This window comes from Lathyrus oleraceus, chromosome 2 (genome assembly GCF_024323335.1).
Source record: "Lathyrus oleraceus cultivar Zhongwan6 chromosome 2, CAAS_Psat_ZW6_1.0, whole genome shotgun sequence".
NCBI lineage: Eukaryota > Viridiplantae > Streptophyta > Magnoliopsida > Fabales > Fabaceae > Lathyrus > Lathyrus oleraceus.
Window position 1 is genome coordinate 169,877,928 of NC_066580.1, and position 18,773 is coordinate 169,896,700.

Genomic DNA, 18,773 nt, shown 5'->3' on the forward strand with positions numbered 1-18,773 from the left:
AAACGTGAAGCAACGGTACAAGGGATCATAAAACTGCACCAATACACTCATCAATCCTTCGTCCACCTGAGTAGTCAGAAGAGGGAGAAGCTTCCCAAAACGAGCCTTGAAACCCAAGGGATCTAATACATAGGATGTCAGATTCCTTAACTCTTTCAAATCTGGTTGTCTGAAACTGTACTTCTTTGTATTCCTTCTTTGTCTTTCCATGTCTGAAAATTTTCAAATAAACCCCTTAAGTTCCTTGAAAATTTTCTTCATTATTGATGATATGGATGTAAATGGGTGCATGAATGCAACAATCACACTCAAGGATCAAACAAATCACACCAAACAAAGGTCATGGGATGGATCATATCATCCTTAATATCAATCATCCATTTTGGCGGATTATGGTTTACACCTTATCAACACCCAAGCTCCATTGATATTAAGGATACATGGAGTCTCGGTTAAGAACCACCCAAAGGGAGTGTACTAAGGTTTAAACCTTCCAGACATGTTCTACGAGAGGTTCCCATAGTCATCATCCCATCTTTCGTATATTATCGGATAAACGACTACTCGTATTCTAAAAATATTCTCAAGAGAGACTCTTATGAGTGTAGTATCGTGTAACAATCGTATCAAATCTTACATTTGAACGACTTTTGCACTACATCCTAAAAATAGGCCAAGATGGGCTTGGTACTAAGGTCCTTAACTTCTAAGGTCTATATTGGAAAGAGTAATGTCTAACCACAACTACTTGTGTGACATTATTGATCCCAACATGACCTCCACCAAGTGAATGGACTTGCAAGTCAACTTGCTAAGGAATAACTCCACACAAGTCAACAAGACTATGCCATTCTCCTATCCTGAGTGCACTCGAGTCCGGGTATAGAACTCATCTCACAAAGATCACCAAGCATACAAGGAATTAATATCAAGCAAATCAATCATTACATACAATACAGTAATCCCAAATTGCAAAAAAAAAATGTCACAAAAACAATATAATATAATACAACACAATATGAAAAGTAGGCAAAACCCACTAGGCAAAATAAATCCCCAGCAGAGTCGCCACTTTTCTGTAGCGGGGTATTCGACCATTAGAGATATTGACTAAATCCAAGGTAAATCATACAAGTCGAGTCGCCACCGCACTTCTATTTATCCAAAGGAATGGTTAGAAAGCGAACAAAAACCTAAAAGTTTTAACAAAAACTAGTAAAAGAGAAACAGAGATCTGGGTAAGGGGGTTGGTTATGTAATGGGAAGGTATTAGGCACCCAAAACATCCTAGGTACTCCTAGGGAGCCCTTTTCATAGTTGTTGCAAGGTTGTTGTTTTGGGAAAAAAAATTGTTTGTGCAAACATGATTGAAGGGATGAGAAGAGAATATATAAATTATTTACATTTTTGTGTTTGGATGGATAAACCCATTGCCTACGTACCATCTTAAAAAGATTAGGATCAAAACCGCGTAGTTCGGGGTAAAATTATCAAAATGAGTTGGTGAATTGATTGGTCCAAAAGCCTTAAGGTCTTTTGTTATCCAAGGGAGAAAACTCAACCTAAAACCACAAATCCACCATGTGAGGATAGCTTCAACATGCTAGTGAGGGGTTAACCCTATAATAAGCATGGAAGACTCATTGTCCATCACTAAGGATATAGGTGAGTATCACATCTACCTCAAGGATAACTCAAACCTAATAGCTAAATGTTATGGAAAATTTGATTAAGAAAGTGGCCATTGGAACCACAAAAAGACATTTGAATGGGTTATATTTACCAATTAGAAGTATATACAAAATGGTCAAAGTGGACTTAAAGATTCAATTCAAAAATGAGTATTATGAAAAGAAAGTTTGAAAATCAAAAGAATAAGGCTTAGGTTTCTAATGTTGAAAACAAATGTTAGATGTTGGCACAAAAGTTTTGGCTTGGGTTAGAGTGGAGAGAAGAAGAAGAAGGGCTAAAGTCCTAAGTAATGCAAAAAGGTGAGGGAAAAGAATAAGACCACAATGGAGTTCCTCTCTTGAGATTATATTGATGATCCAAGTAGCTCCCATCTTTTGGAATAAGCAAGCAAGTAAGCATAAACTCAAGCAATCAACAATCTAATGAACTCTTGGAAAGACTCCTCAATGTATCTTGGATCTCTCTCTCTTAGAAGCTCATGGTAATGGTTCCTCAATTAAGCTCAAATTGGAACTCCTAGCACAAGAAAACACACATCAAAAGGTTCTATAATACAATCAAAGAATGGACACGAGGGAGTTAGAATATGGTCCTTTTAATGTTCACCTTCAAGCTTAAGCATTCTAAAGGCTCAATGCCTAGTTGATCTTTGAATTTTTATAGCACTCTAAAGGCCAAATGCCTAGTTGCTCTTTGACTCCAAATTTGCATAGGGAAGGTCCTAAAGTCTAAGACCATTTGTCCAATTCTTTGTATTTGGTTCACAACAAACAAACAAACACAAACACAATAGTATATACACAATTATGTGCTCAAGTGAGCAAAAGGCAAAGGGCATTAACATAAACATATGCTCAAGTGAGCAAAGGGAAAAACAAACGGATAATATGTGCAAGAATAGTAAATTGCATAAAAGTAAAGTGCATAAGGTAAATGTTAATTGTTAGTGGTCAATAGTTAGTGTGCCATAAGGCAAAATTTAGCGCTATGTTAAGCAATCGTAATTGGACTTATGTAGAAGTCACAACTATCTGAGGCCGGTCAATAAGAATGTAGGCAACAACACAAGTTAGAAGTCTTGATTAGTGAACCAAGATCCAACAACTTGCCATGCCAAAAAGAAGAAGAGAATTGATCTTGTATTGGTTTAAGTCTTTTGCATGATTTAGGAAACAACCTATCCTTAATGCAAAGCCATTCACTTGATCAATTGATCAAGATGAATTAGATTTGAATCAAGGAAGATTAAGTCTCCTTAATCAATGCCAACTTATCAACCTTCAACTCATTGATAAAAAAAAAAGAAGGAGAAGAAGAAGAAGAAGAATGGATAAGGAAATGGAAAGATCAAAATGCATAAGGTGAAATAAAAAATGTACCAATCCATGTGTATTGACCAAATGACATTGAAAGTCAAAGTCAAACAATGAGAAATCAGAAATGAAATGAAGATTGGAGGTTAAACAATAAACAAAAATATATTTGGCATTTTTAATATTAAAATAAACTTGAATTAAAAATAAAAGAAAAGGTCAAACTTCAAAATCACTTCAAATCAACCTTGAAAGGTCCAAGTGATTTATCCCAAGTTCAACAAGGTCAAACAAAGTTTGACAAAAAATTTCAGCATTTTTAAAAGTCAGAAACTATTTTTAATCAATTAAAAATGAATAAAAATAACCTAATTGAACTAAAATCTCAAATGAATCTCAAATCAATTAAAAAATTGATGAGAATATTTTTCATAGATCCATCATCATTCAAATAGGTTAGGAAAATATTTTTGTATTTTCTGAATATCAAAAACTATTTAAAATGAATTAAAAACAACCAGAAAAGAGAAAATTCACAAAAAATACCAAATGACAAAATAAAAAAAATAAAAAATCAGAATTAGAAACTAGAAATTATTTGGAGAAGAATGCAATTGGTCCCATATTTTTTGGACCAATAATAAAAGAGATATGAATTTTTGAAATAAAGGGAAATAAAAAAAATAAAATCAGAAATTAAGAAATTCAAAAAAACAAGGAGCGTTAGATCTGAGCTCATTAATTGAGCTGGCAGATCATACGCTCTAGAAGCGCGCTTCCACCATAGACCAAAGTCCACGCGTAACACCATGAATTAAGATGAGTCATAACAAGCGAAGGCCAGGATTAGATCTGAAAAATGCATCCAACGATCCAGATTGGATCTGGCAATGGGACGGCCACCGGAGCCACCTTCTTCTCCGGTGAGCTTGTGTTTTCCGGCTAAAATTGCAGACAACCAAAACTTAACCAAAATACACGATCCATACATCATTGGAAAGCTGGGATGATGTACATCATCCATGTATCACTCAATTCCACTCTTGATCTCTATATTGAGAGAAATCAGAGATGGAAATTCGGTGATGTTCATGAGAACTTGATGGATTTTAAAAATTAAATGCACAGTAATGATGCCTCTATTGAGAGGACTTCAGCCAACACAAAATCCTTGCTTCCTTTATCAAAACAGAAGATCAATGAACTAAAGGATGAAGGTTTAGAAGCTTTAGATCCAAAGATTCAACCAGATGTAGTTGAATTTTGGATCTGAAAAATTTGAAGAAAAGTGAAATAGCTTCTTTGGTGAGAGGTTAGGTTTTCAATTCTACAGCATTTCAGGTTGATTCATGGATGATTTTTGAATGGAGTAAGGCTTCTATTTATAGAGGGGATGGCAAGGAGAGTGTGATTCAATCCGTGTGCATGAAATTGGACATTCATTCCATGGGCTTGCATGATCATGCAAAAGGCCCAAAATCAATGCCAAATGCAATCTGCAAACCTATCAAAGTGAAATGGACGTATAATCTGAATGGTAATTGCTTGTGCATGGAATTTTAAGGTGTTATGCATAATTGAACCAAAAGCTTCTCCTCTTCCAAAATACCATTTGCCAAATCCAAACATGATCATGTGAGTAATGGTTGGAAAGGTTTTGATGTAAGGAATAATTGTTATGTTGGGAAAAAATCCATTTGAAGTGTGGAAATTGGTGAAATTTGAGTTTAAAGTGCAAGGCAAAACATGAAAAGGCAAGGTTTCTAAATTTGGCCAATGTTCAAGCCCTTCTGTTTTGATGATGCAAGCCCCAAATGAAAAGACCTCCAACATCAAAGTTATAGATCTCTTCAAGACAATCAAAATGGACTTAAATTTTGCATCATTTGGATTTTTGATGAAAAGGTTATGGGCACTTGAAGTTGGACTTTTTTACCTTTCAATGCATTTGGTCCAAAGTGACCTATAATGTCTTGCATTATCACATGTATTTCCTTTGAGATTTTGAAATTCTGTTCAACATAACATTTGAAGTAGACATCTTAGGCTTTCCAATGCATTTGATCCCACCTCAAAATCATAAACAATGAATGAGTTATGTCCTTGGGAAATTGACCCAAAATTAGGGTTTCAGTCAAAATGACCTATAATGTCTTAGAATGGGAGATGACCTTCCAAGCTTCAAATCAATTTTTTATGAACATGAAAGTTGTTCGTATTATCCTTAAGAACATTTTTTATTTTGGAATCATCTCCATTTGACCAACACATAAAAAGTTAGGTCTCAGTGCATTTCAAAATAGTCAGATGAATTGACTGATCAACTTCTCAAGTCCATGACTCATATCTTGATGAATTGATGATTGAGGACACTCAAATAAGTTCAAATATGCATGAAATGATGAATTAAAGAACTTCCCTTGATTGTATTTAACCATGGGCTGAGGTTGCTTCATGAGCAAGGCATTATGGTGCACAGATGAATTAAGGTTTCTTTGGGGGACAAACCTCAAACCCTTTGACTTGCTTTGATCAAAATGATGAATTGGGATACTAGGGAGGCATCTTTGATGGATGAGAGATTTGGGAACCATTACCATGCTTTCTTTCATCTCCTCTTGGCCATATCTTTGTACCAATGATCTCCTTGAAGCTTTGGACCTTGTGATTGCTCAAGCTACAAACAAAAGATGTTAGTGACATATTTTTGTGCTTTTGGTTAGTAAAAATAAGAAAAGCAATAATATACAATTCAAGCATGCCTGGTGATCTCAAACCACTCACAAGAGGTCCCACCCAAAGGCAAAGGGAACCAAGATGCTAATGATCCTTGAGGCAATGCAAATGCAATGTTATGATGCCATGAGGGATATTAGGGACAAAATTAGGGTCTTACAACACGAATTCAAAAATATTTCACGCCTATTTGGATCCAAACATATTCCCTATAAGTAGAGGAATCTATTGCATTCATTTCCAAGCTTTTGAGAGCCAAGAAATTTCTGCTGCAACTTGAAATTTTCCAGAAAAATTCAACTATCATGTTTTGAGATTCAACTTGTTTCAATATGATTTCTTGATTACATTAGCATCTTCGGCTTCCTCTGAAACTTTTGCAACAATTCTCAAGCTCTGATACCTTCTGAAGTGCTCTAACTAGATCGAGCTTCATCAACTTCTGATCACCATTGTCGCACCCCAAAATTTGACTTTGGCTTTGTTGACCACATCTTGATTAATCTCGTTGTCTCGTATTCATCTCAATTTCTTAAACTTCGCGTGACAACTGGTTTGATTAGGTTTTGTGTGTTTTCGTTGCTTACCGTGTTGTATTTCGTTGTTTTAGCAAAACCTGGCCGATATCGTTGCCTCGTATTTATCTCGCTTATCTCTGTTGTGCGTGGCATCGCTTCGATTAGGTTTTGTGCGTTTTTATCTATTTAATTGTTTGTTTGTCGGTATTTTGACTGTATTTCGAATATATTAGAGTTTTCGTATTGTCCAATTATTTGTGATTGTGTTTGTCAGCGTTTTCGTGATGTCGTGTTGATTTTATTATTGCCTAGGGTTGTTTATTTAATTACGTGTTGTGCCGTGTGATTTAATCGAGTCTGTTTGAGTCGTGTTGTTGATTTTACTGGTTTACCGGTTTACTGGTTTATTGGTTTTATTAATTTGTCTGTTTTGCTGTGCAAATTGTCATCGTTTTTATCGCGTTCGTGTCGCTCAATTTTATCGTATTTTAATCGTGTGCCGTTAATATTATTTGTGCTTAATATTAATTGTGTTTAGTTGTTAATTAGTTTATTTAATTAGGATTAATATTATATTAGTTTATTATTATTATTATTATATAATATATAAATATATATTATTAATTTATGTTAGATATTTTTTAGGTTTCTTATTGTTTAAGTAATCTAAATATATATTATTAATTTATGTTAGATATTTTTTTAGGTTTCTTATTGTTTAAGTAATCTAAATATATATTATTAATTTATGTTAGATATTTTTCTAGGTTTCTTATTGTTTAAGTAATCTAAATATATATTATTAATTTATGTTAGATATTTTTTAGGTTTCTTATTGTTTAAGTAATCTAAATATATATTATTAATTAATGTTATATATTTTTTAGGTTTCTTATTGTTTAAGTAATCTAAATATATATTATTAATTTATGTTAGATATTTTTTAGGTTTCTTATTGTTTAAGTAATCTAAATATATATATATATAGATGTGGTTAGTAAGAAAAAAAGAAAGGTGGATCAGTAAGGAAAAAACGTGTGGTGAGAGAAACAAAGAATTGAAAAGAAATATTTTTCCAAAAGCATTACCGTATTCCACTTGTTCTTCATTTTCGGTAACCCAAAATCGTCCCGATTATTCACCGAAACACAAAACCGATTTCATATTTTTGAAGTTCGTTGAGTCCAGGTCACAAATATCCAAGGTTCATTTCATTCCGGCGTCGTTTCACCGATCAAAAGCGACGTTGAAGTCAGGTACTCACGAAGGCAACCAGCACTGCGTCGGTGACGGTTTCCAGCTTTCGGTCGATCATTTGGACGATCAGAAGTTCATCCTCTTCACACAAGGTAATATTCTTCACTTATCTCTGAAATCGGCAAAGTTCCGGCTTGCCGACATGTGTTTTAATATATATTTATCTAAATATATATATATATATATATATATTTTTGTCTATTATATATTATTTGTCTAAATGTACATATATATTATTTTTGTCTACTATATATTTATTGTCTAAAATATAAATATATATATATATATATTACTTTTGTTTACTAAATATTGTTTATCTTTTATTATTATTTTGCATATATGTTTTATTTAAATGTTAGTTAAATTAATTATTTGTTTAAATGTTTATTTTAATTAAATGTTTACTTATATCAAATGTTTATTTTGTCTAAAGTAAATGTTTATATTGTTTTTTTATATTTGTTTATGTTGTTACTAACCGTTTCGTTTCAGTTTCAGCTCGATTAACTCCACTAACTATTCGTAATACTAACTATTCATAGCTAACTGTGTTGTAATAATTTATTTTCTCGCATTTTTTATGTTCTGTATTGTGTGTTTAATCGTATTGTTCACGTTTTATGTTAAAAAATCGAAAAAATCCAAAAAGAGAAACCCGATGTGATTCCAACGGTCGCCGTTTAAGAAACCCTTTTCACACACTCACAAGCTTACTCTTGGGCTTCCTTATAATGAGCCCATTCATTTATTGTTTCAGGGTTTAGGCTCATTCAAATCTTTTGCCAGCTTTGGCTTTTCAGTTTAAAAACATTTTCAAAAGGACGTGTCAGTCTCGAAGCCTCCCGCCTAGGTCGAGCAAGAGATGGCAAGACACGCCAATCTAAAATCAACAAAACAGACTTTCCCCTTTTCTTTTGGGAGAACTACGTGGATTCTGATTTCTCCATTGCGCCTTGGAGATACGTAGGCATGAAGTCTACGACTTTATCGAGTCCAAAAGCAATAAAATCAAGTTCTTTTCTCATCTCCCCAATCAAACGATCAAAGCGAAAAAAGCAAAGCATTCACATAAACATAAGCAAAAAGGTTCCTGTGGAGTACCACAGATGTAGAGGGTGTTAATACCTTCCCTTTGCATAACCAACCCCCGAACCCGTAACTCTAAAGGGATTTATCGTTATTTTTCCCTTCCTCTTTTTGGATAAAATAAAAGACGGTGGCGACTCTTGCATTTAAAATAATTTTCAAACGGGTTAAGTTCAATCAATACTTAATCTCGTGAAAAATCCCGCCGCGACAGAATGGCGACTCTGCTGGGGATAACAATGCTTAAACTTATTTGAGGGTTTAGCCTATCTTTGCTTGTTTATATGTTTGCTTTATGAATATTTGCTAAATTGTATTGTTTGTAATGTTTGTTATTTTGGGTTTTGGGGGATACTTATGATAAATCCTATACCCGGATTTGGGGCACATTTGAGATAGGATGGATGATAATTCAGGTTGACTTGATAGGAGACAATCCTTACCGAGTTGACTTGAGCCTTTGTCCGCTTGGTGGAGGCCTCTTTGAGGGTGATAGTGCTAAAACAAGTCATTTGTGAGGCATTGTTGCTTTCGACGGGCCCGTGAAGCCAAGGACCTTAGTTTACCTTTACCCCATCTTGGCCTTACTTAGGATGTGATGTGGTGACCACTTCGGACCAAAAGTCTGGTTTGGTTGATACGCGATATCACACTCAAGCGAGATTCTTTTGAGAATAATATTGGAAAGCGAGCAGTTGCTTAACCCGGTATTATCTGAAGAAGGATCCATAACCTTGGGAACTTTTAGAACCCGTTTGGCAGGTGAACCTTAGAACTTATCTTGGGGCTTTGTCCTAAACTCCATGCTGGTGATGAACTTTGAGCCTTGTATTGTTTGACCATGTTTGTGTTTGTTGCATTCATGCATGACATGCATTCATTCCCATCATTTCAACCTTTTTCCAAGGAACTTAAAGTGAGGATTGCAAATATTGCAGGAAACATGGATTTTGGACGGAGAAGTGTGAAAAAGTACAATCTCATCAATCCAAAGATAGATGAACTAAAGAAACTGGTTTCTTCGATCGCAGATCCTATTGGTTTCAGAGACAGATATGGGGCACTTATATCTTTATTGACACTTAGGATGGAAGAAGGGTTATTGCAGACATTAGTACAGTTCTATGATCCAGTCTATCACTGTTTCACATTCCCAGACTATCAACTCATGCCTACATTGGAAGAGTATGCCCAGTTGCTTCACATCCCAGTTGCTGATACAGTACCTTTCTCTGGTTCAGAAAAGTTACCCGAGCACAGTTCTCTTGCAAAAGTGTTGTACATGAAGAAGTCAGAATTCAAGAATAACTTCACCACCAAAGGAGGACTTCCAGGTTTCACTGCCAAGTTCTTAATGGGGAAGGTTTCTTATTTTTCCAGTCAAGGTTGTGATATTATTGTGGAGCATCTGTGCGCCTTGTTATTCTACGGTTTGTTACTATTTCCTAATATTGAAGGTTTTGTGGATTCATATGCTATATGCATCTTCCTAAGTGGTAATCCTGTTCCAACTTTGCTCGGAGACACCTATCATTCCATCCATTACCGTACTTTGAAAGGAGGAGGAACCATAGTCTGCTGTATACCGTTACTCTACAAATGGTTTGTCTCTCATCTTCCTAAGTCAGCTACTTTTTGGGATCGCAAGTCAGGACTTCAGTGGTCACAGAGGATTGTGTCTCTTACCCAGTCAGATATTGCATGGTATAGTAGAGTTTTAGACGATGTGAAGATCATTGATAGTTGCGGGGAGTTCCCCAATGTGCCCCTCATGGGCACAAAGGGAATCATTTCTTATAATCCAGTACTTGCTAGGAGACAACTCGGTTACCCTATGAAGGACAAGCCTCCTAACATTCTTTTAGAAGGTATTTTCTAGAGGGATAACGAGGAGGACCCTACCATGAAAGAGAGAGTAGTAAGAGCTTGGCATCGTGTTTGTCGCAAAGGGAGACTTGAATTGGGTAAGAAAGATTGTACCTCCTATGAGCCGTACCTCCAGTGGATCAGAGCCAGAGCTATACAGTTGAAAATGCCATACCCACATCATGATCCTATCAAACCCGCTCTGTTGAAGACCCCCTACCTTTCGCTAGATGACAAAGAAGAACTCCAAGCCACCTTGGAGAGGGTCAAGAAAGAGAGAGACGCTTGGAAGGATAAGGCCCAGGTGCTCGAAATGGAAAATGAAGAACTTCAGAGACAGTTAAAGGAGCAGAGTGGAGAAGATCGTGCAGGTAAACGTCCAAGGGTGCAAGAGGATTTATTTTCCTCAGGCACAACAGATTACTCCCAGATTCCACAGTCCTCAGGTGCATGGAAAGGTCTTGTAGACAGTTTGGTGAAGGAGAAAGCTTTTATGCAGAAGGCCTATGAAGAAAGAATTGAGAGACTTGAAGGACAACTCCTACTTGTTTATGCTCGTCCTGATGACACATGTCCTTAAATGGTTTTCTTGGTTGTATTTTGGGTTGATAACTTTGTATATTTTGATAAAAATGCTTAAAATGAAAAATTTTGTTTTATTATCAAAAATGTTTGCAATTCTATCTTTTCCTTCACTTAGAGTTCCTTGGAAAATCATTCATTTTGCATATCCATGCATCACGTGCATACAGGTTGTCTGTCTTGGTCCAGTCTTTTAACAGTTGCTTCCCGCCAGCAGATCCATTTCAAGCTGACGCATAATTACAACACAAGAGCCAACTACAAAAGAAAGAATGGAGATAACAGATAACAAGAACCGAGAATTGAAAGCTCAAGTTACCGAAGCACAAGATGCACAGATCCAGGCGCAAGCACAGGCAGCAGAGATGCGCAACCAAATGTTAACCGCCCGTCTACAAGCAGAGGAAGCCCAGGCTAGGGCTCAAGTTCATAATTCAGGACAGACTTCGGCACATAATCAACCTCAAATTCAGAATCAGACAACAGCAGCACCCGTCACTACAGTCATCGCTTCAGAAATCAACGCTGTCCCAGTCACTTCTGTTACCATCACAGCATCCCGTCCTTGGGAAATACCCAGGGATCTTAATCAAGATAGATATCAACAAGAGTTCGTTCCACCAAATGCTCCTGTCTTCACTAATGTGCCTCCCGTTGTTCACTATACTCCTCACCTAGGAGAACCTGTCTATCACGGCCCTACCCCAAGTGAGGATCCTGGTCTCAATGATAGAATGGATGAATTCCAGGATCAGTTTGCGGAATTACAAAAAGAGATAAAAGCTCTTCGAGGGAAAGACAGAATGGCGACTGGAGTAGTTATGAAGAACTGGACCGCAGTTGACATCCCACATTGTGTCCACATATCAAAGTAATTAAGCTTTTCAGTTTTCAAAAATCTTCCGCTTTAGCCCAAAGCGCGAAGCATTAATTTTGTAAAATAGGCACTTTTGTCAAAAACGTACTATCCATGAAAAAGATCTTTTATGTTCCTATACACTTGTGTCCTTTTATCTTTTCAGCTTTTTCGGAAAATGGTAACACAAAAAAACCTTTAAAAGAACACATTTTTGCATGTTATGGTCAGTCCTCTAAAAACAATTGTTTGTACAGGTTACTTAAACCCGTTGAACACAATGACATCATGCCCTCTCCCAACTTTGAACATTCTGTATTCGAAGCTGAAGAGGAAGAGTGGGATGAGATTCCAGAAGAGGTCGCCCGCCAGCTTGAAAATGAAGAAGACACTATTCAGCCATACAAGGAGCCTTTGGAAACAGTCAACTTGGGTTCGGAAGAAAATGTGAAAGAAGTCAAAATTGGAGCATTGTTATCCCCACAGGTCAAGGAGCAATTGATCAGCCTGTTGAAAGAGTATGTAGATGTGTTTGCTTGGTCTTATCAAGATATGCCTGGTCTCAACACTGACATCGTAGAGCACAAGCTACCTTTGAAGCCAGAATGTCCACCGGTCAAACAGAAATTAAGAAGAACACATCCAGATATGGCCGTCAAAATTAAAGAAGAAGTTCTGAAGCAAATAGATGCTGGTTTTCTTGCCACTTCAGTGTATCCAGAGTGGATAGCAAATATTGTGCCAGTTCCTAAGAAGGACGGGAAGGTACGAATGTGTGTCGACTATCGTGACTTAAATAGAGCAAGCCCAAAGGATGATTTCCCCCTGCCTCACATTGACATGTTGGTAGACAATACAGCAAAGTTTGACATATTCTCCTTCATGGACGGATTCTCCGGGTACAACCAGATCAAAATGGCTCCCGAAGACATGGAAAAAACTACATTCATAACACCATGGGGAACATTCTGTTATCAAGTGATGCCGTTTGGGTTGAAGAACGCAGGTGCTACTTACCAGCGAGCCATGACAACGCTCTTTCACGACATGATGCACAAAGAGATTGAGGTTTATGTGGATGACATGATCGCGAAGTCTCGTTCAGAAGAAGGTCACTTAGTAGATCTAATAAAGCTGTTTCAACGATTGAGGAAGTTCCGTCTTCGCCTCAATCCGAACAAATGCACATTTGGCGTCAGGTCAGGTAAACTCTTGGGCTTCATTGTCAGCCAAAAATGCATTGAAGTTGATCCAGATAAAGTAAAAGCTATCCAAGAGATGCCCGCACCAAAAACAGAAAGGCAAGTGAGAGGTTTTCTAGGACGATTGAATTACATATCCCGGTTTATTTCTCACATGACTGCCACTTGTGAACCTATCTTCAAATTGTTGAGAAAGAGTTAGAATTGTGTTTGGACAGAGGATTGTCAGAAAGCATTTGACAATATCAAAGAGTACCTCATGGAGCCTCCTATCTTGTTACCACTTGTTGCTGGAAGACCGTTGGTTATGTATTTGACAGTGCTTGAGAATTCTATGGGCTGTATTCTGGGTCAACAAGACGAAACTGGAAAGAAAGAGCATGCCATTTACTACTTAAGCAAGAAATTTACTGACTGTGAATCACGATACTCCTTACTCGAGAAGACATGTTGTGCATTGGCTTGGGCTGCTAAGAGATTGAGGCAGTATATGTTAAGTCACACCACTTGGTTGATATCCAAAATGGATCCAATCAAGTACATTTTTGAGAAGCCTGCACTCACTGGTAAGATTGTAAGATGGCAGATGCTGTTATCAGAATACGACATTGAGTATCATACCCAGAAAGCTATCAAGAGCAGTGTGTTAGCCGAGTACCTTGCTCACCAACCCGTTGAAGATCACAATGATAATGAGGATGAGTTTCCTGATGAAGATGTCATGTTCCTAAAATCCAGAGATTGTGAAGAGCCACTTCCTGAAGAAGGACCTGAACCAGATTCTCAATGGGGTTTAGTATTTGATGGAGCTTCCAACGCTTATGGACATGGAGTAGGTGCAGTCATTATCGCTCCAGAAGGTTCTCATATTCCTTTCACGGCAAGAATTTTTTTTGAATGTACAAACAACATTGCTGAATATGAAGCCTGTATCATGGGTCTTGAAGAAGCCATTGACCTCCGCATCAAAAATCTTACTGTTTATGGTGACTCGGCGTTAGTTATCAATCAGATCAAAGGAGAATGGGAAACACGCCACCCTGGCTTGATCCCATACAAAGACTATGCAAGAAGATTGTTGACTTTCTTCACCAAGGTTGAGTTGCATCACATTCCTCGGGATGAGAATCAGATGGCGGATGCTCTAGCTACGTTGTCTTCAATGTATCAAGTGGGTTTTCCAAACGAAGTACCCAGAATTGTGATCAAGCGACTTGATAGACCACACATGTGTTTACAGCTGAGGCCAGTTTTGATGATAAACCATGGTACCACGATATCAAGCATTTCCTTCAGACTCAGGAGTATCCTCTTGGAGCAACAGAAAAAGATAAAAAGACTTTGAGAAGATTGTCAGGCAGTTTCTTCCTTAATCAGAATGTGCTCTATAAGAGGAATTATGACATGGTCTTACTCAGATGTGTTGACAAAAAGGAAGCAGAAATGTTGATGAAAGAAGTTCACGAAGGGTCCTTTGGTACTCATGCAAATGGCCACTCTATGTCAAGAAAGATGTTGAGAGCTGGTTACTACTGGTTGACCATGGAATCAGATTGCTACAAATTTGTAAAGAAGTGTCACAAATGTCAGATCTACGCTGATAAGGTTCATGTACCACCAACATTTTTGAATGTGATTTCTGCTCCTTGGCCATTCTCAATGTGGGGCATTGACATGATCGGTATGATTGAACCCAAAGCTTCCAACGGACACCGTTTCATTCTCGTGGCAATTGATTACTTCACCAAATGGGTGGAAGCAGCTTCGTATGCAAAGGTGACAAAGCAAGTGGTGGTCAGATTCATCAAAAATAATCTCATTTGCCGATATGGCATTCCAAACAAGATCATCATTGACAATGGCTCCAATCTGAACAACAAAATGATGGATGAATTATGTGAAAGTTTCAGGATCGAGCATCACAACTCTTCTCCTTACCGTCCCAAGATGAATGGGGCAGTTGAAGCTGCAAATAAGAATATCAAGAAGATCATTCAAAAGATGGTTGTTACCTACAAAGATTGACATGAAATGCTGCCTTTTGCACTACACGGATATAGAACATCAGTCCGTACTTCAACTGGGGCAACCCCATTTTCACTTGTATACGGTATGGAAGCTGTGTTACCGATAGAGGTTGAAATTCCATCAATGAGGATACTAATGGAAACTCAGTTGTCAGAGGCTGAATGGTGTCAAAGCAGATACGATCAGTTGAATTTGATTGAAGAAAAAAGAATGACTGCCTTGTGCCATGGACAGTTATATCAAAAGAGAATGAAGCAGGCATTTGATAGGAAGGTTAAGCCGAGAGAATTCAAAGAGGGTGACCTTGTGCTCAAGAAGATGATACTATTTCACAATGATTCTAGGGGCAAGTGGACTCCTAACTATGAAGGACCCTATGTTGTCAAGAAAGCCTTCTCAGGCGGTGCTTTAATTCTTACAAACATGGATGGTGAAGAGCTTCCACGTCCCGTGAATACAGATGCAGTCAAGAAATACTTCGCCTAAAAAATGAAAAGAACAGCTCGCTAAGTTGAAAACCCGAAAGGGCGGCTTAGGCAAAAATGAGCGTCTCGGTGGGCGGATTTAAAACCTGAAAGGGCGGTCCAAGCAGAAATTAGAGACATAAAAAAACAAAGAGAATATTATCCCGGTAGATTGAAAACCCGAAAGGGCAATCTAGGCAAAAGTTAGGGATTTCAGGCAAGTAACTGCATAATAGAGATAAGATCATTGAAGTATCAGAATATTTTCAACAGTTCTCCAACTTTCTCAAGGCTGCAATACAGGTCAAAAGTGGAAGAGAGAATGATGTCATTGTAGTTCAACGTACCCTTTTTCCATGAAATTACCATTTTCCAATTTGTAAAGATCTATGGAATCACGCTGTTGGCTGATTACCATCCTATCAAATCAATTTGAGCCTTTCTATATTTCTTGGCACTCTTAATTTTCATTTCAATTTACGAAAGTTCTTTTACTTTGACAGATATGTTTTGAAACAAAAGTTTGGAATTAAAAACAGTTTTTGAAAAATATAAAGATTATTTATTTTGATTTGTGGACATCAATGAAAGGATTGAGACATGTGGTCCCAGTAATTCTGAAATCATGTGATTCCAACTAGACATGTTCATATTACTATCTTTATATGTATATGATGAAAAAATCTCCACAGGTGTCTTGGCAGTAATATTTCTCCAGCAGAGGTTGTGATTCTGGATATCCCCAGCTATGCTTCCTAGTTTTCCTCAAGAGATCATGCAAGAAATATTTCAAGAAGTTTATTCCCTTCACTTGGGGCATGAAGATTCCCTGGTTAATTGATCATGAAGACTTTGATCCAGGTTTTAAGTTACAGATTTGGCCTATGGGATTACTACAGGTATTTCCCCAGTAACTTATTAAGGAGGGATCAGCAATGTCCCCAGCAGAGGATGAGAAGGAAGATTTGATTTCCCTGAGCAGGAGTAATACAGAGGTCTCCATCCCTCAGCGAGTGAAGAAAGTTGATATTCAGAAACTACAGGGAATCTCCTGTTGTTCTCTGTCCATTCAATAGAAGGATATGTCTCCTCCTCAGTAATGTTTTGTAGTAAAGAAGAGTGTGTTGCATTTTAAGCAAATTCAAGAATTACAGGATTCCTCCTGAATTCTCATTTACATTCAAAGGTCAGACATCACTGTTCCCCGGCAGAGTCTCCTAGAGGAAAGATCTCGTAACCAGATATCAGACACCATAATCCCCTGCAGAGTCTTCAGATACAGAAAGTCTCCATGATAATTAAAGCAAAAAAATCAAGGATAGATTTCCCCTATATTCTTATTCCCTGGAAAGATACCACCTATCCCTAGCGGACTTTATCCCCAGCGGAGTCTTCCAGAAGAATAATCCTTTCTGCATTATCAGCAAATTCAAGAATTGCAGGACTTCTCTTACAATATCATCTTGTTTCCAGAGGATAACACCTTGTATCCCCAGCGGAGTCCTCAGAAAGGTCCAATCCTCATATACCTCACAAATTCAAGAACCACAGGGAATCTCCTGCATTTTTGAAGTAGAAGGCATCTCCATTCTTCTACGGAATCCTCAGCAGAGACAGACTTTTAAAGAAACCTGGATATGGTGCTCTTGTACCAATTCCCCAGCAAGTCTTTGTACTACTCCCTAGCGAGTCTCAGTGCAAATCTCCAGCAAGTCCTTATGCAGCTGTTAACATTTTTAGTTATTCCTAGTTTTGTCTGTCCATCATGCATTCATTACTAAATATTCATGCATATCTATGACATATCATGCTTGCATTCATATGCACCTTGTTTCCTTGTTTATATTGTGGGTTGAGTCAATCTTTCCATATAGAGTATCCTCATATGCAGCAAAATACCTTTTATTGGTCATGTTCCCCACAGATGCCTCGTGGAAGATGGTTGTTTCAGTTGTAAATCCTGATGAGTTCATTCCTCTTCAGTTGAAGTCTTGTTTGACCGTTTCATTCTAGTTCTATCCTAGTTTGAACCTCGTGTCTCCAGATAAAGCTTAGAAATTGCCAGTAAAAGAAGGCAACAATATAGTCTTTGTGACTCTCATTCAGTAAAACAGACATGACAGATATTGTGTCCAAGTCCTTTATACCTTCATCTCTGAGTTGGTACCCGTTACAAACTTGAGTTACCTACATCCATGAGTGGTAACCTTTGTTATCCCTCGGATAAATTAATTACTATCTCCATCTATGAGTTGATAACATCCTCACAGAAAGTTCCATGGTTCTACCTGCAACTTTGAGCTGGTAGCGTGCTTTCGTCTTTGAGTTTAGCACAATTTCCTTTTGATTCCACCTTCGTCTTTGAGTTGGTGAAGTACCTGCAACTTTGAGCTGGTAATATGCATTCATCTTTGAGTTCGCACATTTTCCTGTGATTCCATCTTCGTCTTTGAGTTGATGGAGTACCTTCATCTATGAGTAGGGTATGTTTGATCCTTGTTGAACTGATAGTGTGCTTTCATCTTTGAGTCTGCACAGATAACTTCTGATTCCATCTTCGTCTTTGAGTTGATGGAGTACCTTCATCTATGAGTTAGGTACATTTTGTCCTTCCACCGTCATCTTTGAGTCGGTAATGATAAACATCTCCAGGAGAATATGTTCTAAATTCTTTTAAACACCTTTGTCAATGAATCAGTGGTTGCCTTCAACTTTGAGTCGGCATTTCTCTGTCTACCTCATCAATGAGTTGGTAGTGTGCATTCAACTGTAAGTCTACACAATGATCCTTAGATCTGATTCTTCATCTACACCATCATCAATGAGTTGGAATTTGATTTCCCTAGCAGTGTTATTATCAATCCTTTGAAGCTTGCCTTCAACTTTGAGTTGGCATGTCCTGTTTACCTCATCAATGAGTGGGTAGTGAGCTGTCAACCATGAGTTAACGCAGTTCGATTCTTATTATGCCCTTGTTATACCTTCATCCTTGAGTTGGTATTCATCTTTTCTGTTACCTCCATCTTTGAGTTGGTAATGTACTGTCACATCAGTACTCTTGTTATATTGATCTTTTCCCACTTTCATCTATGAGATAGTGATGTATCGTCAACATTGAGTCGATATCTCTTTTCCTCCTATTTTCCATCTATGAATAGGTAGTGAATCTTCCC

General features: G+C 37.5%; 1 protein-coding gene across 1 annotated transcript; it reads left to right on the plus strand.

Moving 5' to 3' along the window:
- The first annotated feature begins 7,287 nt into the window (after positions 1–7,287).
- LOC127121278 (uncharacterized) lies at positions 7,288–10,947 on the plus strand. Its single transcript, XM_051051823.1, has 2 exons — positions 7,288–7,608; positions 9,541–10,947. The coding sequence occupies exon 2, from the start codon at positions 9,546–9,548 to the stop codon at positions 10,479–10,481; it is 936 nt and encodes a 311-aa protein (XP_050907780.1). The 5' UTR covers positions 7,288–7,608; positions 9,541–9,545; the 3' UTR covers positions 10,482–10,947.
- Positions 10,948–18,773: the final 7,826 nt, after the last annotated feature.